This window comes from Rattus norvegicus, chromosome 9, assembly GCF_021556685.1.
Source record: "Rattus norvegicus strain SHRSP/BbbUtx chromosome 9, alternate assembly SHRSP_T2T, whole genome shotgun sequence".
Lineage (NCBI taxonomy): Eukaryota > Metazoa > Chordata > Mammalia > Rodentia > Muridae > Rattus > Rattus norvegicus.
The window spans coordinates 103633468-103661230 of NC_141542.1; the positions used below are offsets into that span (position 1 = coordinate 103633468).

Here is a 27763-nt window from a genome sequence, read left to right on the forward strand (position 1 = left end):
GATGGGTTGCCTTTAATCCAGGAACATGGGAGGCTGGGGCAGGAGAATCACTGCAATTTCCAAGCCAGCCTGGGCTATAGAATGAGACTCTGTCAGAAAAACAAAAAGAAAAAACTGAAAGAAAACAAAACCCCTAAAAAAAGGCCTGAAGAGAAAGGCATGGTCCCTCTTCTATCCAGGGATTGACACTGACAAGGACCCTGTTCCACCCTGAAGAATGAACACATTCATCTTGGATTGGTTCCTTTACTACCGAAAGATCAGTAGTCTTGTTCCATTCAGGATTTAATCCTCAGCTTCCCAGAGTAAGAACACTGACTGACATGTCTGTTTTCTTCTAGTGTCCAGGATGAAAATCTGGTTTTTGAAGAGTTTGCTCGACAAAATCTGAAAGATACTGGAGAGAATACAGAAGGGAAGAAAGATGAGGATGCAGGCCAGGATGAGTGAAGACTTAGCCTTGATGCCTAGAAACTGCTTGTAGTCCTGGTTGCCTTGTGGGAAACCCCTGGTAACCTTTCAGAGTTATGCTAAATACGAAAGCTCGAGCATTCTTCCCAGAAATAAAGTCTGTGGGTCCTCCCATCATGTGTCAGGCTGTATGGCTGGGGCACTAGGCTGTTGTCACTGATACAGAGCCTGATGCCTTTAGGGTCTCTGGAGTCTGAGAGTGAGGGCAACATCTAGAAGAGAGGGCAGGCTATCACAGAATAACTCGGTGCTACTGTGCTCTCCAGTTTTTGGGGTGGGGGGTGGGGAGGTCAAGGATTTTCAGCCAAGTTTCTCCGGATACACATGGAGTGGTAAGTTTAGTTCCTGACCAATCCTAGTTACAGGGCCCTTTCAGAAGCTCCTGAGTTAATAGGGCAGAAAACAAGTAAGGACAAAAATCCCCTCATGACTCCACTTTGGGGTCCAATCCCTTCTTGGCTTTCGGTTGCTGGCCAAGGTTTTTCTATTTCACACAAGCATCAAACCAGATTTGGTTAATAAAGGTAGGCAGAACAGAAAAAGGGATCTGTCCCTGGGGTGTCCAGAAAACTGAACTAAACTGAGGAAGAACCTAGGCTGCCATGCTCAGTGTGACTAGAAGCTATGATCCTGGGAACTCAGCTCAGAAGCTCGGGCTGGCACCCAGCAAGCCTCTGTACCTAGCCTCTGCTATCTGTGCTCTGGATAGCACATCTAAGAAAAGAGAATCTGACGAGCCCAGCATTGGCTTGGTGGACCAACATCTCCTGACCAGCAGTGGCCAGGCCTGGCAACAGGTTTATCCCGACAGATGGACTTCATGATCATACTGTTATTATGGAGAGGAAGAGTGGGAAGGATCAGAGAAGGGGAAAGGAGGCACAACAGGGGCTCTTTCAGGCCTTATCAGAAGGCCATTCCTGGCCATAGTGTCCAGCATTCTATATTGTACCAAACAGTTCTTTTGATATCCGTGGAAGGGGCCTGTGTGTGCACTGGGGTATGGGGGAAAGATGGGATGGAGAGGCGGCTCTCATCCATGGTCAGGGAGTGGGCAGGAAAAGTGGTAGAGATTTCTGTATAGTTCAGCCTACTCACTAGTGGCAGGCTGTATGCATGTACAAAATACTTTCCTAACTGTTGTGACCAAATACCTAACAAGAGTAACTGAAGAAAGTAAGGTTTTGTTTTAGCATATGATTTGAGGCAACAGAGTCCACTGTGATTTGGGGAGCATGAAGAAGCTGCATCTGTGGTCAGAGAGGAATGGATGCTGGTACTCAGCCTGCTCTCCCCTGTTTGTTTCAGGGTAACTCCCCTTCCCTTGGTTAAACCTCCTCAGAAATGCCTTAATAGACATACCTGGAGGTGTTTCCTAGGTGGTTCTAAAACTGTGAAAGTTGATGGTGAACTTTCAGGCTGCCGTGTGCCACTACGCTCCATGCTCTGGATTTTGATGTGAAGGCAAAGCTGGGAGCCTTACCCTGGGTCCCACACAGACAAGGCAAGGCTTGGACCTGTGTGCTGACTTTGAGTTCCCTAGTACTGGGAGAGGTGAGAACTCATTTATGAAGCTATGAAAATGGTAATATACATAGAAAATTGTGGGTTGGTGGGGGTAGACACAGTCTATCTCCCTGTCCCCCAAGCTGGGGTTGGGGATAGGGTGCTGTCATGGTGCCCAGGCAAAGGGATGGCATGCTTTTGGAGAATGCAGTACTTCCTCACGGTTTCTTTCCCCTGCTTTTTGACCAGGCAATCTGCACTGGTTAGCTCCTGGTGGGTGGAGCTCCCTGTCAGCCAAGGAGGCTGGGGACTCTGCCTAGTAGCTCCTGGTGAGAGAACCATCCTGTTGGTTCCTGCATTGCTTGACCCCAGGACATCCTAAGTCAGAGTGGACATTAATAGGCCTGACCTGTGGAGCAGTGTGGGCAAGAGAGCCAGGAGGGAAGGGCCAAAGCCGGAGCTCTGGAGACTAGAGGTCAGAACAGCTCTTGCCCTCCCAAGTTATTTCGGTGCTAAAACATCCAAAACAGGCTTCCAGGTGCTGGTTTGTTTATATACTGCAGCTGCAGAGGGAGTGGGGGCAGGAAACAAGCAGCCAGCTGTCCCAGCAAGACTCTGTGTGTGTGTGTGTGTGTGTGTGTGAGAGAGAGAGAGAGAGAGAGAGAGAGACAGACAGACAGACAGACAGACAGACAGACAGACAGAGACAGACAGAGGAGTGTGTGTGTGAGAGAGAGAGACAGATACAGAGATAGAGACAGAGACAGAGAGAGACAGAGAGAAGAGTGTGTGTGTGTGTGTGTGTGCACGCACACATGCGCATGTGTGTGATTGGCTCTGCTGTGTATATGTGTGTGTCACTGACTCTGTTCTTTGTATGTTGTTGTTATGGGCTCTGCTCAGCCTTCTTATACATTTCTTTGCTGGCTTGCAGAAACCTCAGAAGGCAGGAGATCTGAGAGCAGGCTGAATGTGTGGCTGAGTTTTGGGGTTAGGTGCAATGTAAAAAACAAAACAACAAAACCCAACCAAACCAAAAACCGGGTCAAGGAGCAGAACGTGTTGCACAAACAAAGGAGCATTTGGGACAAGGTTGGAAGAACCTGGTGGCAAGTGCCTTTACCCACTGCATCATCCGGTCAGCCCTAAGACAGTTGTTTGGTTTTAAGATTCACATTTCTGTGTGCATGTAAGTGTATATGTATGGCTATATACTTGTCATATGTGTGTGGGAATCAGGACGACTTTCAGGAACCCCTTCTCTCTGGGGTCGTGGGGATCAAACTCACCGTTGTGAGGTTTGGCAGGCAGTGCCAACTGAGCTATCTCACCAGCCCAGTGGGAGAGCCTAGGACAAAGCTGTACATCCAGCAACCACAGGTCTGGAAAAGCAAGGATTCCTGCCATTTATTAAATGCCTGCCTTATGCCAGGCACCTCCCACATGACTCCAGTTGCTCCAACAGCAGGCACTACCACCCATTTATTTGGAGAGAAACTGTCGTTCAGAGAGATTAGATAGGAGAGTTTAGAGGGTCAGAGAGGATAGCAGAGCCTTTATAAGTAAACAATGGCTGCCCTTTAGTTCTTTGAAAATGTTACTGACACAATTGCCATTCACTTGTAGTTGTAAGATAAGACAGCCTTCATGGGCTTTACGGAGTGGTCTCCTTTTACAAAGCTATAGAAGTTCAATATTGCAGACAAGTGCTTACCATGGTGTCATTCCCTATCTGGTTTGGGTCACCCAGTTCTCTCATTTTTTTTTTTTTTTCACACACAAACTCCTTTTGGAGCTGTTGGATTTCCTGCTCTTTTGACAGGTTTTATCCCCTGATTTCCCATTAATTTCATAGGCTGGATAGTTAGCAGGTCGCAGCCGTGGGTGGGGCATGTAGGGGTGGAAGTCAAGCACATCTGGAAGTGTGTGTGTGTGTGTGTGTGTGTGTGTGTGTGTGTGTGCGTGCATGCACACATGTGTTCTTTTGGTTGTCACAAATGTCCAGGAGCCCAGGGAATCTCTCTGTCACACCCAGTGAGAAGCTGTCCTGCTTCATGGAGAGTGAGGGTCATCCCAGGCTTTCCAGATGGAAACATGCCAGGCCGTTCTTTCTGACAGGATCGGTCCTCTTCTTCGCATGTCACTGAGACGGATGTGGCTGGATGTGGGGTGTGTTATTACTGCCACCTTGGTGTGCCCTCCAGGTGGGGTGAACTTGTGGTGCAGCAGCTTGTCATTAGACATGATTCACTGTGTGACTCACTCAGGGAAAGAGGCACCGGAGGGAATGCGTTTCTCCTAGCCAGCCGGTCTTGGGGGAGTTGATGGCTCCAGTCCTTTCTGAGATCTCCAAGGGAACCACACTGTGGGTTTAGCAGGGAACAAAAGGGCTTCTTCACCTGTCAAAAAGAAAAAAAATCACACCCAAGTTAGGTCTCTCTGCCTTTAGAGCCTAACGTACTTCTTTTCAAGCCAAATGCCCTTCTCCTAAGCACATTTTATTTCAAATAGTTTTAGATTTACAGAAGAGCACTGAAGAACCCAACACTGTTCCCCCTATTATTAATATCTTACATCAGAGCGGCTGCACCAAACGAAGTGGCATCGACACATTATTATTAAACTAAACACATACTCTGTTCAGATTTCCTTACCCAATGGCCCTTCCCTGTTCCAAGATCATGTCTGGGATCCATGTGACACAGTCAACCTGTCTCCTTAGGCTCTTTGGCTGTGAAAATCTCCAGGGTTTTTTCCTAATCGCAGCTACTTATCCGTCCTCCCATCTGTCCACGATTTCTCCCGGCTAACTGCCACTGCTGTCATGTTCTTACCCATGGCTCTGGTTTCCAAAAACCATAAGGTCCGGAGCTCAGATGTACCTTGGGCTTCTAGCAGGTGCAGAAACACACCTGGCACCTCAAGCCAAACCACTTATTTCTTCCTTGAATCGGTGCTTTTGCTGACGATGCCGCTATCCCAGGGAAGCAGATTCTTGATTCCCTTTTGCACTATGAGCAGTTGGTCATCTTCCTCCCTCTGCTTTCTGTGTGTTATCCCTGTCTCTAATCCCTTGGAGCTAGCCTTGTCAGCATTGCCTAGAGCGGTTGCAAGCTCTTCCTAATGCCTTCCCTGCCTCTAATCCGTTTCTAATCCAGGGCATAATTCTCAATCCAGGCACTTGAGGTGCTTGGCTTTCCATCCCCTCCTCCTCTTTGTCTTCTTTCTCTCAGTTGGGATGGGGTCTAGCTCATAGTCCAGGATGACCTCAAATTTGTGAGCCTCCTGCCCCAGCTTTCTGCCTGCCGTTAATGACCTCATCTTAACATAGTTTCCTTTGTTTGTTTTATTCCTTTTTTTCTTTTTATATAGTTTCCTTTTTATTCATTTATTTTTTACCTTTTTATTAATTCTTTGTGAGTTTCACATTATGCACCCCAGTCCCACTCATCTCCTGGTCCCCTGTCCGGTTGCCCTTGCAACAACTGCCCACTCCTCTCCCAAATAAAACAAGTACAAACAGTAACAAAATCAAAGCATAGAAAACATCTCATTGTGGAAAGCTGAATGTAGTATGTCAGTGTGTCCTAGAGTATGTCCCTCTGTCCCCACCTGTTCACTTGCACAAATGTTCATTGCAATGAGTCATTACAAGTCTGGTTCAAGATCTTTGGCTTCTGTGACACCATCAATATTAGATCCTCATCAGGACTCCTCCTGGTTATTCTGTTGTTGTCTGATGTCATGGGGATCCTGCAGCTTTGGAACAGCAGGACTGGCACTTACACATGTCAACTACTTTCAGATGATATAGATTTTGGGGTGGGACAATTCAGAATCCCAGATCTGGGCCTGGGTGGTAGCAGAGCTGGTCAGCCCGCCACTGGCTGTCCCTTATCCGCACCACCAGGGCCAGCTCACCTGCACTTACATCTCCAGAGCCAGCTCCTCTGTGCTGCCCAGTCAAGGTGTGGGAGCCACTCTCCCAAGTGCTGCTGTCTGTGAGGGGCTGGGCCAGCTCTCCTGCTCTCTCACCCTTGGGGCTGTCTCACCATGCCTTTGTCAGCAGAGTTGGCTCCACTTTTTATTTTCTCCTATTTTTATATAAAAAGGACAGTAGTCCTTTTTAAAAAAATGCACTTTACAATTGAAAAATTTATTTAGAGTGTGTGAATAGGTGTGTGTGCCATGCACATGTGTGTAGGTCAGAGAACACCTTGACAGTGAGCACCTTTCCTTGCTAAGACATCTCACTGACCCCACAATTACCTTTCAAAGACCCACTCTTTAAATACAAATACAATCACATTCTGAGGGCCTTGAAGTCAAGACTTCAATACTGATTTATGGGGAAACTTCCTTCCGCCACATATTCTCTGCCTTTCTGCCCATGTTCTATTTAGGAACTTCCCTCAGGCCTTGGCTTCCTGGGAGGCCAACCCAGCAGTACTCAGATGGAGGAGATCAGTTGGTCTGAGTTCACACTCTGCCTCCCTGGCATACTTAGGGGAGTGATACCTGAGACTTCCGCCGCTGTTAGGGGCTGGTTCCTATTGGTTCTGCGGGGGTGTGGCTGAGGGGTGTGGCTGAAGGGCCTGTATTTCACCGTGCATGCACAGGGGCTCTATATGGGCAGTTGTCCCTATCAAGAGCTATAGAACTTGCCTGTGCTAAAAGTACATACACAAGGGCTAGAAAGATGGCTCAGCGGTTAAGAGCACTGACTGCTCTTCCAGAGGTCCTAAGTTTAATTCCCAGCAGCCACACGGTGGCTCGCAACCGTCCGTAATGGGATCCAATGCCCTCTTCTGGTGTGTCTGAAGACAGCCACAGTGTACTCACAAAAATGAAATAAATCTTAAAAAGAACAAGAAGTACATACATTATGATAGCTGTCAAGCCATACGAGGCTATTCAGTGCTGCAAATGTGACTAGTGTCACTGAGGAACTGAAATTTTTGTTTTCTTTGAGACAGGATCTCCTCTGTGTAGCCCTGGCTGTCCTGGAACTGACTCTGTAGACCAGGCTGGCCTCGAACTCAGAGATCTGCCTGGCTCTGCCTCCTGAATGAATGCTGGGCCACCACTAAAGTCATGAGCCACCACTGCCCAGCTTGGTTCTTGTTTTGTTTTTGTTTTTGTTTTTTTTTTTTAAACTAAATGTCATTCTTTAGCCTAGGCTGGTTTTAAGACTAGAGCTAGTTAATAGGCATTTAAATATAAGTACTTGTATGTATGAAGCCAGTGGCTTCAGCACAAGGTGGAGTGCCCTGGTTCACCCAGGGGTCTCAGATCTTTTCCATAACATTGGGGCTGGTCATGCTCTGTGCTGGCTGGGAGACCAGGATCCTAGCCTCATCTTTGTGCCGGATGAAGAACTTCCCATGGTTCCTGGTGGTATCTGACTTGTATTTCCTCTAGAAAGAGTTGCCCAGTGTATGAGGCCCAAAGCTTGCTGACTGGTGGGTAAGACAGAGGTCCCTGGTCTCCAGCAGCAGCATCTGAAAGGGTGAGGGGATAGCTAGACAGAACTCTGCTGACTTGCCTCGTACAGCAGGGCACAGTAGGAGGGTAGCACATTCTTCTGGTTGGCACCAAGTCCTTTTCCACCTCAATGTGCCAAAAAACCCACCCCAGATGGAAGCCACTCCTTTTCAAACTGCATAGAGTCCTCCTTTGGCTCAGTGTAGACTTCATTCTGCTCACTCTGTCTCGCTAGTACCCCATCACTCCCTTCTGAATCTCTCAGTTCCCTTATTTATCTCTCAGCCCCACCCAGTAATTCAGAGTGGCTACTTGCCTCAATACTTCATAGATCCCTGCTTTGTGACCCAGCCAGGCTCAGCTACCTCCCTACAATGCGCCCCCTCCCCTCCCAAACCTGATTTCTTGCTGCCCTCAGGCCTCAGCAGAAAAAGCCAATCCCTAATCTGGTCCTTGAAGTCTCATTTGATCCCACAGCTCACTGGTTCCTGTCCTATTCTCATTTCCCTCCCTCTAAACACCAGTTTCTTTTATTTTACTTTATTTTTCTTGCATTTGGTCCTTCACACAGATCAGACCTCTGCCTACAACACGGTCCCTCGGTTAGGGTCAAGTCCGGCTTACTTTCTTCATCTCTCCTTAACAGTGGCCTTAACAGAAGTTCTGCGTTTGCACGCAGGCATCCACTCTGCAAACTGTTTCACCAATATAGTCCTGCGGCCTCTTAGAGGTCACTTATATTCGGGTGTGAGTGGGGGAAAAAAGGTGTATTCAGAGATAAAAACCAGAAATTGTGTTCCAAGAAGAAAACGACAGAAGACATCAGAATGAAAGAGATGGGTCAGGCAGAAACAACCCAGCAAGAGCCCTGCAAGCCTGCGTCTGCCCCTACTGTTTACGGGGGCGCGGTGGGGTGGGGCGGCCGGCCTCTAGGCCCCGCCCCGCCTAGGCTCCGCCCCAGGCACTGGGCTCATCCCACCCCCGCCCCGCCCCGCCCCCCGCGGCGCGCGCGCTGGCCGGGCAGCATGGCGGCGGCGGCGGGCGCCCCTCCGCCGGGTCCGCCTCAGCCACCTCCGCCGCCGCCGCCTGAGGAGTCGTCCGACAGCGAACCCGAGGCTGAGCCGGGCTCCCCGCAGAAGCTTATTCGTAAGGTGTCCACGTCGGGCCAGATCCGGCAGAAGGTGAGCCCGCGGCGTCGGCCGGGCGCGCGCCCCTCACGCCGCGGTCCCTGCCGAGGCCCGTGACCGTGTGCGAGCGGCCGCCCAGGCCCTGCCGGGCCCGAGGTCCTGCGGTCACTGCTACGGGGCCGAGCGCGCCGCGGCTTAACGGGCCGCGGGGACCGGGCCGCGGGGCTGGGGCTACGGGGACGTGTCTGTGGGGACTGGTCGCAGGTGGGCGCCGCCACTGAGGAGACTGAAGCCCGGCGTGCTGCTGGGGCCGCTGCGGGGACCGCTGCGGGGGCCGCAGGCGTGTGCTCCCCGAGGCCTGGGGGTCTGCACGTCTGAGTATCGGGTGCTGCTTCCCGCACTCACCTGTGTTAGACTCACCCTGGAGTGCCCACCTCGCTGTGGGGTCCTCACCCCTATGTCCTGAAAGGGAAGGGATGCGCGTGGAGTGGCCGCTTCTCCCTCCTTCCCTCCCTACCACCTTTCCTCCTTGGGAAAGCCGGGACTCCTCACCCGCTGGGCACAGAACTCTTCGGTGGAGAACTCCAGCCGCTCGGGATCCAGTGTAGAGACACACATGCCTTTTTGTGGTCTTTTCCTAAGAATAAAGTTGCACCCTTTGCTTTCCTTTTCTGGTTCTTTTTGAACACTGCGGATGGTCTCTTGCTGGCGTGATCCCTCCTTGTTGTTGGAAGGGCTTCCTCAGGCAGGTGGCTGGACAGGTGGTGGAGAGCAGGTTACCACCGTGGGGCAGCCCTGGCAGTTCCGGCTGGCACGGGCGGGCTTGCTCATCCTGCTGCAGTGCGCTTTTCCTCCGAGGCCAGTTAATTACCCTTTACTGGAAGAGCCATTTCTTGTTTTATCATCTGTCAGCCTCTGTTACTTGCCCGGGGTTGTGGGTTGGGGTGTCATTTAGGTGCTGACGTGTTACATTTGTTGTGCGGTATCCAAGTCACTCAGCACACGGGACCTAACACCTGAGTTATTCTAGCTATAACAGTAACAGTCCCAGGGATGGTAGAGCGATTGTATATAATGGTTCTTCAATTTCTCTTGAGCTAGCCTTGCATACTTCACTTGGGTTTTATTTAGAGTTGGTGATAACCCAGTGAGTCCTCAGGATCCCGTTTTTGGGCTCTTATGGGTTAGAAACCAAAGTGGTTCAGTTAAGTGACGGGCCCAGGTGAGGCTCTCACTGATGGGAGGTAGTTTCTTCATTTAAGGGTTCCAGTTCAAGTAGGGCGAGGACACCAGTACATGTTATGTTATAGTAAATGCTGTGTTTGAAAGTTTGGGCACACCGGAGAATGGTCAATGGTTCGTTCAGGTTGAGTGAAAGAGGCAGGACAGGTCAGTCAGGGCCAGATGTGAAGGCAGCCTGCAAGAGAGCACTTCCGAAAGTCATTCTAGGCATGGGAGCCATGAGCAGATGTTCCTCATGAACGTGTTTAAGGAGCCTTGATGCCCTCTCCTAGTGCTTGGTCCTTAAGATGGGTAGTGGTGTGAGGCAGATCAGATCCTGTGACTGAAGGAAGTGCCGAGTGAAGGCCAAGATCACAGTGGAGAGGGTGGGTCCTCAGAGATCCCATTGAGTCCAGAATTTTATTGGTCAGGATGGTCTCCCTGTCTTTCCTGTGGACGAAAACAATAGCTGCTATACCAGCTGTTCTCGTTGGTGGGGAGGGGGAGGTGAGTGACGGCTGTGGTGTTAAAAATACACCCGAGAATTGCGTTCGGAATACATTCACATCTGCTGTACAGATAGCTCAAAGCTGGTTTTTCTTCTGGGTTGCTAGAGCTTAAGATGTGGGAAATAAGTTTACTGTGTGCTACTTTTGTAGCAGAGAGGCCATTCACAAAATTTTTCTGGTAATATGTGTGTGGCATATAATGCAAAATTCCAAATGGTGTGATCAGAATCCACTCTTAACTGTTTGACCAGAGGAGCTTAGTGCAGGGGCGCTGTGACACAGGTGCTGAAGAACAGAGAGGAAGCTGCAGGCAGTGAGGCAATTCAGAGATGAGGCAATACACAGGAAGCTGCTGCTACCACTGAGTGGAGGGACAAAGGTCAAAGGGAGAAGACCACATCAGACTTCGGGGACAGTGGGCTCCTCCAGAAACGAGCCCAGGAGTCTCATCTGGCAGAGAGAGCTCTGGGAGAGCAGAGCTGCTGCTACATATGTACTAGTCCTTTTCTGCCTGGGCATCCTGCCTGTAAGGGTCACCTCCTCTGCAGTCTGAAACACAGCAGAGTGGAGGACGGTCAGAGGACCCACTGACCCAGGATCAGAGCTGTGTGTATGGCAGGTTTTCAAAAACATTAATCTACTGTAACCTTTAGCCCTCTTAATTTAGGAGAGAATTGCTAGTGGTCCTCTGATTTTAGTGTGCAGACACATCTCCCTGGGGATCCTATTAAGTCCCTGATGCTTGTTGAGGAGGACTGGGTGGGGTCTTAGTATATTTTTAACAGGCTCCAAAGTTGATGCTGCTCTCTAGGAAGCATGCTTTGAGAAGCAAGACTAGGGTGATCCTGTAGAGAAAGAAACCTCACCAAGCTCCATGTACATCTTCTGGTCACAAGGAGTTCTGAAAGTTTTTCTCTAAGTCTCCCCTGCAAATCAGATGTATGTAACTTGGGGTGGCCATTTATGACATGTTTGATTGGCATCTTTTTCCTAGCTTGTTTGAATTCTTTGCAGTTGAAACTGCCCCCAGCAAACACATGGCTTCACTTGTGTCTTTCGACCACAGAACACAGTAATGACATAGTTAGGGTAGAAAGAGAAACAGCTAATGCAGCAGGCAGAGCGGTAAGCACATCAGCACTTTGGACTGTATTGTAAAATTTGCGTAAAGTGCAGTGTAACTCTTTGAAGTTATTAAGATAGAATTTTGTTAATACATTTTTTAAAAGTTAACTTTTTTTTTGATTTGGGTATAGAAATGTATTTCTTTTTTTCTTTTTCAGTTTTCTTTTTGAGACTGGGTTTCTCTGTGTAGCCCCGACTGTCCTGGAACTCATTTTATAAGTCAGACTGGCCTCAACTCAGAGATCTGCCTGCCTTTACCTCCCAAACGTTGGGATAAAAGTCATGAGCCACCACACCCTGAAGAAATGTTTATACTTTTGATTTCAAATGTAAAGCATTTTTTTCCCTTTGTGAAAGTAACAGAAAGTAAGTAAAGGGGCCAAGTTTTATTTTTTTTTTTTTTTTTTTTTTTTTTTTGGTTCTTTTTTTTCGGAGCTGGGGACCGAACCCAGGGCCTTGCGCTTCCTAGGTAAGCGCTCTACCACTGAGCTAAATCCCCAGCCTATTTTTTATTTTACTGTTTGAAGGGAGATGGTTTCATGTAGTTCAGGCTAGTCTTGAACTTGCTATGTAGCTGAGGATGTCCCTGAACTTCTGATCCATTTGTCCTACCTGAGTATATGCTATATGCCCCACCACTCCTACTTTTTTTTTTTTTTTACTGTCCTAAGTTGTTTATTGGATATGAATTTCACTCCTACTTTTTGCTGTCCTGAAAATTGAATTCAGGGCCTCAATGCTAGATAAATTGTCTACCAGCTGAACTACTTGAAAAGCTCAGGTTTATGAAACACAGCTGTGGCTGGGGAAGTATCCCAGTGGTTAGTGCTTCCCTAGCATGGATGAAGCCGGTGTGGGGGGGGGGCATGCCTGTGACCCCAGCTGGAGATAGGAGTAGGAGAATCAGGAGTTTAGGGTCCCCTTTAGAAATTCCCTGTCTCAAAAAAATAAAAGAAAATAAAAAAATAAAAGAAAAAACGGTCTATAATTCACATGCCATTTGATTTCCTCATGTAAGTAATGGTTCACCTGGGCATAGTGGCATTTGTAATCCCAGGTGGTCTGCAGGCTGAGGCAGGAGAGTATGGAATAGCCTGGGCTATATTAACAGGATCTGGTCTTAGAAAACAAAACAAAGACTGCACAGTTGGGTGGCTTTTGGCATGTTCACGGTTGTGTAAGCGTCACACAGCCAATTTTAGAACTTTTTCGTCACTGGTTCCTCTCAGCTCCCTCAACCCTAGGCAAACTGCTCATGTATTCTGTCGCTATGCCTGCCCATGCTGATTACTTTTTAGAACTGGAGTCATTTAGTGTGCTTGCTGTCTTTTGTGTTGTTTGTTTCTTTCTTTTTTTTTTTTTTTTTTTTTTTTTTTTTTTCTTTTTTTTCGGAGCTGGGGACCGAACCCAGGGCCTTGCGTTTGCTAGGCAAGTGCTCTACCACTGAGCTAAATCCCCAACCCCTTGTGTTGTTTCTTTTATTAAGCATATTTAAATTTAAAAAAGTTAGTAGCATGTAAAGTGACAGGTTTCATTGGAATACTCACATATTCATTAAAGTATCATACTTACATTCAGTATATTTTCAGGATGCCTCCAAGTTATATTGTGTGTCAATACCACATTCCTTTTTATTATTTAGTATTCTGCAGTAGAAATAGGCATCATTTTATATATTTATCAGTTTATGGATCAGTTTCTGCCTTTTGGCCTTTCAAATAACACTCGTGTGAACATTTGTGTACATGTTTGAATAGACATGTCTTCCTCTCTCGTAGGTATATACATAGGAGAGTAGAGTTGTTGAGCTTTAGGAAACACTGTTAAGGTTTGGAGGACCTGCTAGGCTGTCTCCTGAGTGTGCAGTGTGTGCAGTGTCTGCATCCTTGCTCATCTTTACTGTCTTTTTTTTTTTTTAAAAGATTTATTTATTTATTATATATAAGTACACTGTAGCTGTCTTCAGACACACCAGAAGAGGGCATCGGATCTCTTTACAGATGGTTGTGAGCCACCATGTGGTTGCTGGGAATTGAACTCATGACTTCTGGAAGAGCAGACAGGTGCTCTTAACCACTGAGCCATCTCTCCAGCCCTACTGTCTGTTTTACTATAGCTCGTCTGTAGGTGTGAAGTGCTATGAGATTGTTTTCCCCTTCCTTCTTTTTCTTTTTCCCTGTGTTAAGTAAGAGATGAAGCCAGATCCTCATGTGGGTTAAGCAAGTGCTGTACCATTGAGCTACACTTACAGCCCCTATAAATGTTCAAATTTTGCACAGAACTTACTATATTATAATGTCACATATATGGGGTCCTCTCCCTACTAGACCCTAGCTGGAGAAGCTGCCTCCCATCAAAAGAATCCTCACCAAGGTTCAAACCCAGAAGTAATAGCTGCCATCCCAGCTGCTCTGGTTGGTCTTAGCAGGGGCTCCAGGCCTTGACGTGCTAAGTGTTGTGCCAGGCACTTGGTGCTTTCTTCAACAGCAGTGACTTTCAGAGAGGCTAGGCAGGAGTTCAGACAGAAACCGGCAGGTTAACAAGAAGAGGGGATATTACTGAGGCTAGGGTGCTTTGAGAAGACATCAGGACTCTGAGACTCACCTGAGAGCTGCCAAAGACTGCTTGACAAAGTGTGAGAAGAGAGATCAGAGGGGAGTGGAGAGACTGACTGAGCCACATTGGTGAGTGCAGTGCTAAGTGGCATTGTCTGATGTGGCTAGACTCTGGAGAAGACCATGGCCCTTGATGAATGTGAATGGGACACTGGGATTGCATTTGCCTTTGGAATTAGTACTGGGGTCTGTAGTGGGGATAGTATCTTCCTCAAATCTGATCTGGCCCAAACCTCACATATAACCTTATAGAATGTTAGCTAAGGATCTTGAATTCAGGGTGAACTCTGATGTCTGGTATCTTTTTAAGAGGAACTTTGGACCCAAAGACTCAGAGGAAAAAGTAATGTATAAACAGCTGGGTACAGGGGCCAGCAAGATGGCTCAGCAAATAAAGCCCTTGCTGTGTAAGCCTGGCAACCTGTTTGATTTTTAGAACCCACCTAAAGGTTGAAGCAAAAAACTAATTTTACAGGATTGTCCTCTGACTTCCACACATGTACCCCTCCCCCCATTAAACAGACAAATAAATAATTGGGAAACAAGACAAAATAGCTGGATACTGTCACAGTGCCTAGGGAGCTAGAGGAGCCATGCCTGGAATTGCTTTCAGCCCTAGCTTCCTGCACTGTGACAATACGTTTCCCATGATTTTAGCCTTGTAGGGTATAGGGCTTTGTTCCAGAGGTCCAGGATGTTAGCACAGGGTATGGTAGGGCTGAATGCGGGGCCTGGGGGACTGACCTTTGTTGTGGGGTGCTTCTGGAGGGCTGAAGTGTCAGGCTTGGTCAAAAGGCAGGAGTCCTGGGTGAACTCTCCCATTTAGGTTAGGACCCTCAAAAGCCACTTGTAAGGAATATTGTGAAGCAAAAATAACACTATGGAAAGCCTGTTTGAAACCATCATAGTCCCATGAAGTCAAAGCCATGCTAGAATGCCAGGTCTGAGGTTCCTCAGAGAAGCACTTCCAGGATGTGCACAAGTCAGTTTTTAAACACACAGTAAAAAGGTTATACACAGGGAGGCAAGGCTCCTGAGGTAAAACCAACAGTCATAGGCTAGAGAGATAGCTCAGCAGTTAACACATTCTGTTCTTGAAGAAAAGACTCAGTTCCTAGCAATCATGTTGGGCAGCTCCAACTGTCTTTAAGTCCAGCTCCGGGATTGTGGGCCTCTGCACACATGTGCACAAACCTATACAGATGTGAGTGCACACACTTAAAAATAACCAAACTAGGGGGCTGGAGAGATGGCTCAGTAGTTAAGAGCACTGACTGCTCTTCCAGAGGTCCTGAATTCAATTCCCAGTATCCACATGGTGGCTCACAACCATCTGTAATGAGATCTGATGCCCTCTTCTGGTGTGTCTGAAGACAGCTATCATGTACTTATATATAATAAATACTTAAGTCTTAAAAAATAATCAAGCTGAATCTTAAATCCAAAACAACCAACCATCAAGGCCGATGGACATTTTCTTTAAAACAGTTATACTTGTTATGTTCAAGCAGACATGTTAAAAGACCATGAGAATTTTGGCAGACAACCTGAAATTATATACAAGAACCAAATGCATATTATTTTTTTAAAAGAAGATTTATTTGTTTTTATTTATATAAGTACATTGTAGTTGTCTTCAGACACACCAGAAGAGTGCATTGGATCCCATTATAGTGAGCCACCATGTGGGGAATTGAACTCAGGACCTTTGGAGGAGCAGCCAGTGCTCTTAACCACAGAGCAATCTCTCCAGCCCCCAAATGCAGATTCTAAGACTGAAGATTTGTTAAACAAAACTAAGCAAGCAATGGAAGAGTAGACATAATATAAAACTGTAATACAAAAGAAATAGCCACAAGGAAGCCTGAGGACATGAAGAATGGAAATATATGGGGCTGGCAAGATAGCTAAGAGGGAAAAGGAGCTTGCCACCAAGCTCAGTGACCTGAATTCAATCCCCAACCCTACATTGTGAACTGAGAGAACCCATTCCAGAAAGTTGTCCTCTAACTTCCACATGCATATCACAGCACAAGCTTCCCCTCCAAATAAATATATAATATGGTTAAAAATAAATATATAAATATAATTTAAAAAGGGAAACATCTGAATAAGGTCTGACTTGTGTTTGACTGTCATGAGAGGAGACAGACTTGAGCAGAAACAGGACTTGAAAGGGTAACTGTTGAAACTATCCTGTAGCCAACAGAAGGCACTGTCCACACGAAAGACACACACACAGGGCACTCCTAATAGTGGTGAAAGCTGTAGTGATCAGAAATCAGTGTTAGAGAGAAACCTCTCCAGAGAGCGAGTGTCAAGCTAATAGCAGTGTTCTTAACAAAAACCACAGGACCCAGAAGTCAGTTGAAATTTAAGTACTGGAAGAAGCTGAATCCATGGATTCTTTTTTTTTTCTTTCTGTTTTTCGGAGCTGGGGACCGAACCCAGGGCCTTGCGGTTGCTAGGCAAGTGCTCTACCACTGAGCCAAATCCCCAGCCCGAATCCATGGATTCTTTATGAAGCAAATCCATTCCCAGCAATGAGCTAGCCCCTAGTACTATGCACCCAAGTAAACAGTGTTTTTGAAGAAGGAAACATTAAAGGATTGTATGTTTGCTTTATCTAAAGGGAAATGATCTCAAGTAAAAGGTTAGAATTGTTGGAAGGGGTGAAGAGCAATGTGTAGGGTGTTTGTGTGGAAAAGACCAGGTGGTTCTTGGCTGTGGGTCTTAACTCTGACTTTGGGTTTTAAAAACATGTAGAATTTGGTCCCCAGCTCCAAAAAAAAGAACCAAAAAAAAATGTAGAATTAAACACAGTAATGTCATGAAAGTCAGAAAGGTAAACTGTAGAACTGTTCTTTTAAAAAAAGTTAAAGATTGTTGAACCAGCTATTGATAGGAGTCCTAATCTGTGTAGTAGCTCTAGAGTAGCCATGGCTGTGTGGGGCTGTGTGTAAGTCAAGGACTGCGAAGTGATATAATAAGCAAACAGTAAGTCAGGAGTCTAAAGTCCCAGTGTGTCTGACCACTTGTGTTGGATGTGAGCAGGAGGAACACAGCACAGAAGCCATAAGTACTCTCGCCTAGTATATGTGAAGAAGCCCGGGGTCCACATAGCACCACATAACTGTCAGTAGACTTAAGTTCCAGCTAAGAGAGAGTATGTAAACTAAGTTAATCTAAGCTATTTATGTAAATGTCACATTTAAAACACAGATGTAAAGTGATGGAAAATAAAGGAATGGAGAAAGTAATGTAAAGACTAACTGAAAAATTGATGTATTAGCTTTAATAGCCAATAAAGTAGGCCAAGGCCAACATTATCCTATATAAAGATATTATACTGATAAATGAGTTTATAAAAGGTTTCAATAATTAAAAGTTTGTAAGAAACTTATAAGTACCTAATAATACAACTTAAAGCTGTATAAAAGAAAAATTAACACAAATATAATAGGAATCTCAAATATCCACAATCTGGTGGCACCCATAGCAGGTAGAGGCAGGAGGGCCAGAAGTTCACTCTCACCCTCTGCTGCTTGATGAGTTTGAGGCTAGTCTGGGATACTTGAGACCTTGTTTGAAATTAACATCATTAACAACACTCCTCTCTTCCTCCCCAAGTCATAGCAGGATTTACTTTTTGAGGAAGTGTCATGTAGCTCTTGTTGGCCTCAGATTCACAGCAGTCCTACTGCCTCAGCCTCCAGAGTGCTGGGATTACAGGTGTGTGTATCACTGTACACGGCTTCATAGTGGAGTGGTTTAATGTATGTGTCTCAGGGGCTGTTAGGACAAAGCAGACCAGGAAAGAGTGTATGAATGTAGCAGAATAAACAACATGGCACATGGATAGACGATGATACCTAATAATCACAGACAGAATGTATAGACACACTAGTCAAAATTCCTCATGTGCTGCTACAAGGGAAGTTTCAGCAGTGTTCACAAGAATGCAACAGAGTATGTTTTCTGATAGCAGTGGAATTAAATAAGACAGGTATTAATACAAAGAAATCCTGAGAGTGTATCTGGAGATGTAAGAGTTTCTAAGTAATTTATGGGTCCAAGAAAACTAGAAATACTTTTTGAGTTGAATGATAGCAGTATATATGTATGTGTATATGTAGCTGTAATTCCAACACTCAGGAGCCTCAGGCAGGAGAGTGAGTTTGAGGACAGATGGGACTACAGATCGAAACCCTTACTTTAAAAACAGAGTCTCAACTAACTAACAACCAACCAAACTAACAAAAACCCCAAACCAACTCAACCAGCCAACCAGCCAACCAAGCAAGCACAACATTGATAGCATGTAGCTGGAGTCAGATCTGGAGGAAAATTCCCATGAATCACCATGGAATCACTAGAAGGAAGACATGTTAGAAATCCCTGAGATTTAAGGAGCAACACATTGAATACAGAGAAAATGGAACAGCTGTGTAAAGGAGGAGGAGGAGGCCAGGGAAGGGAAGGGGAAAGGAGAGGGGAGGAGGCTGATACAGAGGAAAAGTGCTGTGGCAGCATGGCAGGAGGGAGCTGAGGAAGTAAGCAGAATGTAGTTACAGGCACAGGGCTAAGGAGGCTGGAGAGCTGTGTTGGAGGCACAGTAAGAGGTGAGAAGTCTGATAATAGGATCCAGATTAACAAAACGACTCCAGCTGTGCCATGGTTGCTGGAGGATGCTGCCAATCCCCAGCGTAGGGATGATGGCAGCTTGTGACAGGGCAGATGGCAGCTGGGTTGGGGGGCGGGGCTCTGCTGGCTTGGTATGGTTCTGGGGAAGAGGATGTTGATGACTCTTAATGAGGCATGGGGACATTTTCTGAGGCAAATGCCATGAGTGAATATGGACCAGCTTGGGGATTTTGCTCTGATCACCTCCAGCCCTGTGTACTATCCTGGATTAAGCTTTCCCTTCCTCTCCACCCAGCCCCATATCACCATGTGGCAGCTATAAGTGTGGTTTATCCCAGCCTAGAAACAAGTGTGATACTGGATTTGGCTGCTCAGAGCCAGGAGGAGGGGCAGGGAAGAAAGGTGGGGAGAGGAGGAGAGGCGCCCAGTGAAGGCTGGGGAAGGTAAGTGACTTGGTCTGTGGGCCATCCTGAACACCTCAGCAGACATCTTGAGACACACCATAGCTTTCCCTCTCACACATCAAGTCTTTTTACTGGAACATGGTAACACACTAACCTCAGACACCCAGATAATTTTTACATTTCCCTGATTGAACCCGTGTGTTTTATGCACGTCCCACCTCCCCCACCCCCATGACAGTAAAGGCTGACGAGGTAAGGGCAGCTATCTTGTCAGAGCTCTGTCTGATTGCTTCCTTATGGGTTTTTTCACATTTCCTGTAACCTGGAAGTGAGAGGTCTCAGAGACTCCTTAATATTTGGACTGGCCTTTGGGGAACCTTTGAGTATGAGAAGCTCTGAACTCTGGTAGCCCAGCTGAAGCTGTCTGTCATCTAGTCTCTTGGGAGGTCATCACTAGATGTTTTCATGGAGATGTGGGGTCCTTTGCAAATTAGCAGTTCTCTAAGTGGTGCTTCCTAGGCATTGTACAAATGTCATTTCCCAGCCTTTACACAGCAGTTTTTAGCTTTTAAGTGCATCTGAGTGTGTAAAATGGAGAGTCCTCTGTCCTGTCACTTACTCTACATTGGTGGTGTTATTGCCTCCCCCAACTCCTCTTTTAGTAGAGCCTCACCATACATGCAGTCTAGGCTGGCCTCAAACTTGAGGTCCTTCTGCTTTAGTGTCCTAAATGTTAGGAGTATAGGCATGTGACATCTGCCCAGTCATGGGTTTTGTTTTAAAATTTTATTAATTTTTGATTTTGAGACTGGTTCTCATTGTATAGCTCTGGCTAGTCTGGAACTCACTAACATAGACCAAGCTGACTTCAAACTCACAGAGATCTGCTTGTCACTGTCTCCTGAGGACTGAGATCAAAGGTGTGCACCACCATACCTAGCTGTTTTTTATTTAGAAATTTTACTTATCATTTTGTGGATGTGTATACATGCTTGTGTATGAGTTAGAAGATGACTTTCACACACACATTTGCTGCACCAAAGGTCTCTATGTCTTAGATAGGAAAGTGGCTGGGTTGGGCTGTCTGCTGCATGGCCCCTCTGAAGCTCCCCGGGCTCTTCATGTGTTCTGCGGTGAATGGGAACCATACTGCCATGGTGGCTATAAAGTTAGATGGGAAGACGTATGCAAAACAAGAGAAACTGTAATAAAAACACAGTGGAAGGCTTCAAAAGAAAAAAAAAGCGCTGACTTTCAGGAGCTAGTGCTCTCCCTCCACCATAAATTCAGTTTATCCACTGAGCCATGTTTCTGACCTGACAGCTGATTTTTTTTTTTTTTTTAAACACAGGTGTTCTCTATTACGTAGCCCTGCCCCTCCAGATAACCTGCTATATTCCTGACCAGGTTCTGATGCTCTTGTTATTGTCTTTTTTTTCTGAGTCAGGCTTCTCACCCCAACTGTGAGCTCAGTAGGCCTGCCAGCTGCACTACCATCTGTCATCTTGAGGGAGACCCCCAGCGTTCGAATTAGGGGCAGATGGGGCACAGGTGCATTCCTTGTTGTGAGGTGTGTGCCTGTGTCTGGTGTGCGGCATTGTACGTCTTCTCTCCTGTGCTCAGGACAGGAGTGCCTAATGGTCCTGGCACTTAAGGCTTGTGGGCCTTTCTTACCCTTTCTGCACTGGATTGAGTTTGCCTCCTGAAAGAGTTCGGCAACATTCTCCCAAGGTCCTCTTTGGTCTCCTGCTGTATCTCCTTGTATTGTTTCCTCCGGTTCTCACTGTCTGCATGCTGAATGGTCTCACCTCTTACCACTGTGTCCACAGACTTTTCATGGTTACGTTTCTGCCCTTGATTTAACCTGCAGTCTTCAGGGAGCCTCAATTTTGTTTTATACTGCGGCTGATACTTTTGTTTATTGTACATTTTTCACATTAGTCCTTCAAGTTGGGTTTCAATTCTGCTGTCATGTGACGAATTTTTGCTTTTTTTCTAATCTTGGCCATTATCTTAGCTTGTCTTTTAAATTTTACCCTGTTCTCTTTGATGTTCCCTGTCCTTTGAAAAGTGATTAACTTTATCTTTTTTTTTTTATAAAGGCAGTGTCTTCTTGGATTTTACTAATGAAGAGAAGCACATGTACATATTTTCCCTCTCTCTCTTCTTCCCTTGTCCTTGTTTCCTCTCCCCAGCACCCCTCCCTACCATCCTCAAATGGAACCCAGGGTCTCTCTCGTGTTAGGCAGGCTGTCTGCTCCTGAGTCACTCTAACCCAACAGCATGCATTTTCTAAAACAGCTTTCTGTTTTCTATAACAGTTCATTTCGTAGTCATGAACATGCTTTATGACATATATTCTCTTTAGTTTACCTATATTCTCCATTTTGTTTCAGCTAATTAGTTGGTGCCACCATGTGTGTAGCTGCTGGAAGAAATGCTGAATGCCCTCAGACTGGCCTTAGCTGTGCAGCCTCGCCTGTGCAGTTCTGTATTCAGTGTCTGTCCACTCTAGACTGTCCTTGAGTTGTACACATCACCCTCCTATCAGTCTCCTATCACCCTCCACTGGCTGGCCCTCCCCTGTCAAATCCCAGATGGAGAGTGGGCTGTGGTCATGATTGGGAGGCATTGACTGCCTCCAGTTTGAACTCTGCTGATTGCCTGATGAATGGTGCTTTGTATTTTTGGGAAAATTGAAGAGGGTCCCTCTCTCTCCAACCCTCCTCCCCTCTTACTCTACTTTTTAGGTCTTACTAAGACCTGTCTGGCCTCAAACTCTCTACCCTTGGGTTCAGTCTCCCAAATGCTAGGGTTCTAAGCCTATATTATCATTTCCAGCTACATATGTTTTTAATTTTAGAGAAGTCTCTCTCTCTCTCTCTCTCTCTCTCTCTCTCTCTCTCCTTGTTCTTTTGGTGTTATATTTTAAGAAGCCATCAAGTCCTATGGACTTCTGATGCTTTACTGTTGTAGCTCTTACCTATGAAGTCTGATTATTTGGAGTTATTTTTCTTACCTGGTGTGAAGTAAAGTCCATGGGGTATAGCTCTCCAGCTGCAATCTCAAGTGCATGGTCCCAATGAAAGTGTTTTCTAGGAAGAATTTGTTGTCTTGACACTTTCAGAGGATATTGTTTGCTTGTTTTGTTTTGGTATAGAGTCTCACTGTGTGACTCAGCTGGGCTTTCTTGATCATTTCCCTGGGTCCACCTCCTGAGTGACATCGCATCGGGCTGACAAGTAGAGATCTTTTTGGGGTGGTAATGGTGTTGAGATATTGTCTTGATAGATTCAGATTGGCCTAGAATTAATCATGTAGCTCAGGCTGGCCTTGAACTGGTAATCCTCCTCTCTGTTCTCCTAAGTGCTGGGATTAGCAGTTTGACTTGTGTAACAGCCAGAATATTCAAAAGCAAATCTCTGCCCTTCCCCTTTGAGCTCTGAGAGTAGCTGCTTGACTCAGCTTTTGCTTACTTAAGGTTTGATATAACATTGATGTCATTAGACCTAGGGATGTGCCCCCTCTCTCATTTCCCCTTTTAGTTTGCTCTTTAGATATTTATAAAAATCTGTTGAGTAAAGGGCATTTGGGGGTGCTATTGGTCTCTATTCTGTGTATGGTTGGATGCTTTTATGCTTTGAGTGGACAGATAGAACCCAAGGTTGTCAAGACTTTGAATTGCACATGCTCAGCATATGTGAAGCTGTGCTTTCTCTACCTATAGCGTCAAACTAGACCAAATCAACCAAGTTGCAAACAGCTTCATATTAAGCTAGGTGTGGCAGCACACACCTTTAGTTTTAGCCCTTGGGAGACAGAGGCAGACAGACCTCTGTGAGTTCAGGGCCGACTTGGTCTAGGCAGTGAGACCCTGACCTGTCTCAGACAAAACAAAAACAAACAAACAAACAAACAAACAAAACAAAACAAAAAAATTAACAACAAAACGATGACAAGGGCTGTAGAAATGGTTGAGGGTTATCTATTGTCCCCAGGACACATATGAAGTGACTTAGAACTGCCTGTAACTGTAGCTCCAGGAGGTCTACAGGCATGTGCATAAACCTATACACATACACAAACGTACATAAAATTAACAAGGAAACAAATCTCCAAAAACAATTCATTAGACCTTCTCAGTTGATTATCAGAGAGTTAAAGATAGAGCTGACTGGTACTAAGTGCTGGCCTGTGTGGTGTTTCTCTCTCTCTCTCTCCCCGCCTCTCCCTCTCTCCCTCTGTGTGTGTGTACTGATTTCACCTTCACAACCATGTGACAGTTGTGAGGATCCTGGGACATCTGGCCCCAGTCACACAGCTGGAAAGCAGCAGAACAACTGACCGTGCAAGCCAGAGCAGGTGTAGCCTAGTGTAGCCTGCTCTGCAGGCCACTGAGGAAGGCTGGAATGGGACAGTGCTTTGCGCTGTTGGGGAACAGCAAGGCAAAGTTAATACAGAGTGTATTTTAGTTGTGTTAAAAAAAAAAAAAGCATTCGGAGGGAAAATGATATGGGTCTTTTGTTGTAGTGTGTGTGTGTGTGTGTGTGTGTGTGTGTGTGTGTGTGTGTGTGTGTGTGAATTTGAAGTATTGTTAGTTTGTTAGTTTACATTTTCTCATAGGGACATGTGTTATTTTATCTTAAAGAGCAAGGGCGCTGTCCTTCAGTTTGGGTGACAAGTGGAGCCTGTGTGAGTGTGTTTGTAGAGGGTGTTATATTCCCCATGTGGGAGACGAAAGAGAGACCTGTATTCATCCTCTTCTCTGGAACATTCTAAAACACAACCAGATCTGGTAGATTAAAGCACACTGAATCCAAGTGTAACAGGGAACCCATCAGAGATACTACTCAGATATAGTTTATAGCCAATTGAAAGTCTTTATTCAAGCTGTCTATGATTATACTCAGATATTTTGGACCCAAGGGTATTGTTAAGTGTTTAGAGTAAGGGGTTTTTAAAGGCAGAACCACATGCTGGTATCTCATTCACAAGCAGCTGCAGGGGGAGGTTTGCACAAGCAGGCAATTTAACAGAAGCTAAGATAAGCTGTTAGCGGGGGCATCTTGACTTTAGGTTCCTAGAGTAGAGCTGGATAATTTTCCTCAGGGCTCAGTTAAATCTAAAATGGTCTCAGCAAGAAGAGTGCAAGATGGAGGGACCTCTGTATTGTTTTTCCCTGTCATATTCCCCACAAGTTCTCAGTCATGAATCAGATTGTCAACTTTCCTATAGCTTAACTGAGTTTATTCTCTGATGTAGTTGGCCGTGCAGTTGAGATGCAGGTTCTCATCATTAGCCTGATCAGAGTAAGGATCAATGGTCTAGCTAATGCTGACAGTTAAGCTGGTCAGTCAAGGGGCCCAGGTAAACAGGCTGATATCAATTATCTGATCTATGGATCCTTTTTTCCTTCCTTTGAGTTTTTCTCTGACCATGCAAGGTTTTCCCCATTTACCCATGATTGATTGGCAGAGAAATAGAAAGTTTCACCTAAGGCCATGCAAAGGCCTCCCTGTTTTATAACAAGGGGTCAAGCCTCTTTCAGTTCTGTAGGACTACCCCCATGAGGGAGTCAACTTGGCATTCCAGCCTGGAAATAGACTCAGACCTAAGCCATTTGAGGAATTCTATCTGGGAACTGAGTTCCCTACCTTGATTACCAGCAATCAAGGCTGAGATGCCTATAGCAGTTACTCTGGCTATTTCTGCCCCTACTAGAATCTGGACCAGAATTTGAGCACATTTGACCATTTTTAACATTGACTCGAGGCCAATAAGAAGTCTCTCCTTGTTTGCATTATAGGCATATACCTGGGAGATCTCATAGACCAGTATATGTCGAGTGGGAGTGTGCCTGCAGTGAGTTGGAGGAGGCACATTTAATCAAACTGTTAGTACAAGCAAGCCAGATAATTTGCGGACATGATGAGGTACTTGTCCCTGTCAGGACGACTCACCATTGTCAGGGCATGTATAAAATTGTAGTCCCTGAAAGCCTTTTTCTTGCCAGTCTTCTCTACAAAACTGATATACTGATCCATGTCCCTCCGCTAGACCCATATTGTTCCACCCCTGGAAGGCACATAAGAGAGCAGAAGTCTACCTGAAAGATAGAGTTTCCATCCCTGGGTTTTCTGAGTTCCCATGTTCAGGTTTAGGGGATAGTAAACTCTTGTCAGTGTTACCTTTAAGGGGCCCAAGTGACTGCCCACCTGTTCTCAGTGGCTTTTTTTTTTTTTTTTTTAAATCTCCCAACAGGTGATGGCAGCTACTTTGACAGCAATTGGAGTGGTGAGGATAACTGGGTAGGGTCCTTTTCAGACAGTTCTAAGGTCTAGGCAGGGATCCTCCTCATCCAAATCGACTCTCATGGCTAGGACTGGTGATGAGACTTAGCAATATGAGATAGTAGGTGTCTTAGGGTTTCCATTGCTGTGAACAGACACCAGAACCAAGGCAACTCTTATAGACAATGTTTAATTGGGGCTGGCTGACAGATTCAGACGTTCAGTCCATCATCATCAAATTGGGAAGCCCAGTAGTATTCTGGCAGGAAAAGCTGAGAGTTCTACATCTTCATCCAAAGGAAGCCAGGAGTAGACTGTCCTCAGGCAGCTAGGAGGAAGGTCTCAAAGCCCATCCCCATAGTGACACACTTCCTCCAACAAGGCCACTCCTCCTAATAGTGCCACCCCCTGAGGCCAAGCATATTCAAACCACCAACTAGGATTCCCTTCACAGTTTGATCAGTGACCCGGTGAGCTTCCTACAGATTCTGCAAGGGCTTGAAAAGGGACTGATTTAGACATTTCTGTCTGGGGAATATCTTGGAATTTGGAAGTGCTGTGGTCTTCCAAACATAGTTTCAAAAGGAATAAGTCACTCCCAATAAGGAGTACATCAGGCCCTGAGCAGGGCAAAGGGGAGGAGGTTGACCCATCCCCCCACCCCCTAGTTTTTAGGATCAATTTGGTCAGAGTCTCCTTAAGAGTTCTGTTCATCCTTTCTACCTGATCTGAGCTCACACATAGTGCAATTTCCAATTAATATTTAATACCTTTTTCAGATTTTGAGACAATTTGGCCATGAAGGCTGGGGCAGTCCAGACTTTGGAATTTTTTTCTAAAGAAATTTCTTAATAACTGTTGATGTTCTGATAGGGTAAGCCTTCATCCATCCTGAGAAGCTCTCTACAAACACTATCAGATATTTTTAGTGCAAAATAGTAGGCCTGATTTCAGTAAAGTCCAATGCCCAATTTTTATAGGCCCATTTCCTTGAGCCCAGATCCCTTGTGGGGTATTCCTTTCCACTTTCCAGTTTATCTGAGCCACAGGTAGCACATCTAAAAAGTGGTGTTTTAATCAGACTTTCCAAATTTAGAACATAATACTTGGGTCTGAGTTCAGTTTTCACAGCACGTAGGTAGGTGGTTTGGTGGGTACCCATAACTAGTTGCCTTCCCAGATTCATGAGAAAAATGGGTCTGTTGTCTAGCAGCATCCACCATCCATGTTACCCTGTGTGGTCAGTTCTTGTTTTGGTCAGACAATTTCACCTGGGGTACATTCCAGGTGCCTTGGCAGGGCTACTGTGACTTGGAGAGGCCCCACTGATTCTAGAGCTACTTCTTGGGTGGCCAAGTCAGCTACTCTTTTCCTCAGGCTTCTGGGGAATCCCCATTTTAGTCTTTTGCAGTGAACAACAGCCACCCTCTTGGGTAAGTAGATAGCTTCCAATAGAGCTAAGATTTCTATTCTTGACTTCTTTTTCTGCGGAGGTTCACAGGCCCCCTTTTCTTATACAGTGCCCCATGGACATAGGCCATATACTCTATTATTGTCTATGGCAGTAGCATAAGAGTTACAGCTCTGAGGGGAAGGCTTTCTAATGTCTGCTTTGACAGGAGGTTTTCCCAATGCAAGTGTTACAGCTCTGATGGGAAAGGTATCCTGCAATCAGGAGCCAAAGAATACCACAAAACCATACCTTACAACAGATCTCACACAAGAGATTTATTGGGAGGGGAAAACCCACGAGGGCGGCTGCCTCTGCTAGTGAGAAGCAGCAGAGAACTGGGCAGAATGCAGGATTTATGTAGGGGTTCTGGAGAAGGTGGCCTGGGATTGGAGGGATTATGTGGCCTGATCTTGTGGCAGCACTGGCTGGCTACTCTTGACTCTCCAAGGGTCAGGAGGCTGTCAGAGTAGTCTAGGGGTGGAGCCTGGCAGCTCTAGGTCTCCAAGGGTCAGGAGGCTGTCAGAGTAGCCTAGGGGTGGAGCCTGGCAGCTCTAGGTCTCCAGGTGGGGCTTGCAAAGGAAATCTCTGCCCAGGCAGGGAACAGCCAACGGATAGCCTGGTCTTCCCTCCACCGGAGGGAGTGCCGAGTCACTGAGCTGAGGGTTTTCCTGCTTAAGAGTTTTATCTGATCCTGTCTTGGACAAAACTGCTCCCATCTGTAAACAATACCGGGCCATCAGTTAGAGCAGGTCTAACAGACTGAATCATGCCCCTCACTCCAAGATAGTCATTTGGGGGATCTGCAGGGTCATTATTTAGCAGGTGACTGGCAGGGTTGAGGGCTGATGTCTTGTGGAACCAAATGTGGAGTTGATTGAGAAGCAGGGCTTGGTATTGGGTACTGAGTGTTAGAC

General features: G+C 46.1%; 3 protein-coding genes across 7 annotated transcripts in view; 2 read left to right on the forward strand and 1 right to left on the reverse strand.

Moving 5' to 3' along the window:
- Sag (S-antigen visual arrestin) overlaps positions 1-585 on the forward strand; it is a 39520-nt gene extending 38935 nt beyond the window's left edge. For 2 of the 3 annotated variants that reach the window (XM_087564797.1, XM_087564798.1), the window contains exon 15: positions 342-585. In XM_087564797.1, coding sequence (XP_087420923.1) covers positions 342-391 — 50 coding nt within the window. In that variant the 3' untranslated portion in view covers positions 392-585. The remainder of the gene's footprint in view (positions 1-341) is intronic. The other variant, NM_013023.3, reaches the window with a different exon arrangement.
- Positions 205-9339, reverse strand: LOC148003831 (uncharacterized). Its single transcript, XM_087569030.1, has 4 exons — positions 9141-9339; positions 8994-9050; positions 4241-4376; positions 205-397 (listed from the first exon to the last, which is right to left on the reverse strand). The coding sequence occupies exons 1-4, from the start codon at positions 9204-9206 to the stop codon at positions 279-281; spliced, it is 378 nt and encodes a 125-aa protein (XP_087425156.1). The 5' UTR covers positions 9207-9339; the 3' UTR covers positions 205-278.
- Positions 8449-27763, forward strand: part of Dgkd (diacylglycerol kinase, delta) — a 90344-nt gene continuing 71029 nt past the window's right edge. For 2 of the 3 annotated variants that reach the window (XR_015628825.1, XM_087567160.1), the window contains exon 1: positions 8462-8642. Coding sequence is in view for 2 of the 3 variants with exons in the window: in XM_087567160.1 (XP_087423286.1) it covers positions 8487-8642 (156 nt within the window). In the remaining variant the exon portion in view is untranslated. 3 annotated transcript variants of the gene reach the window in all.

Excerpts from the sequence above, each read along its gene's own strand:
- LOC148003831 (XM_087569030.1), bottom strand. The coding sequence starts at position 9,206 with ATGTGTGTCTCTACACTGGATCCCGAGCGGCTGGAGTTCTCCACCGAA. Across the intron at positions 9,051-9,140 it reads AAGAGTTCTGTGCCCAGCGG|GACATAGGGGTGAGGACCCC; the intron begins GTGAGGAGTCCC and ends CTTCCCTTTCAG. Across the intron at positions 398-4,240 it reads TCCGGTGCCTCTTTCCCTGA|TATCTTTCAGATTTTGTCGA; the intron begins GTGAGTCACACA and ends TATTCTCTCCAG.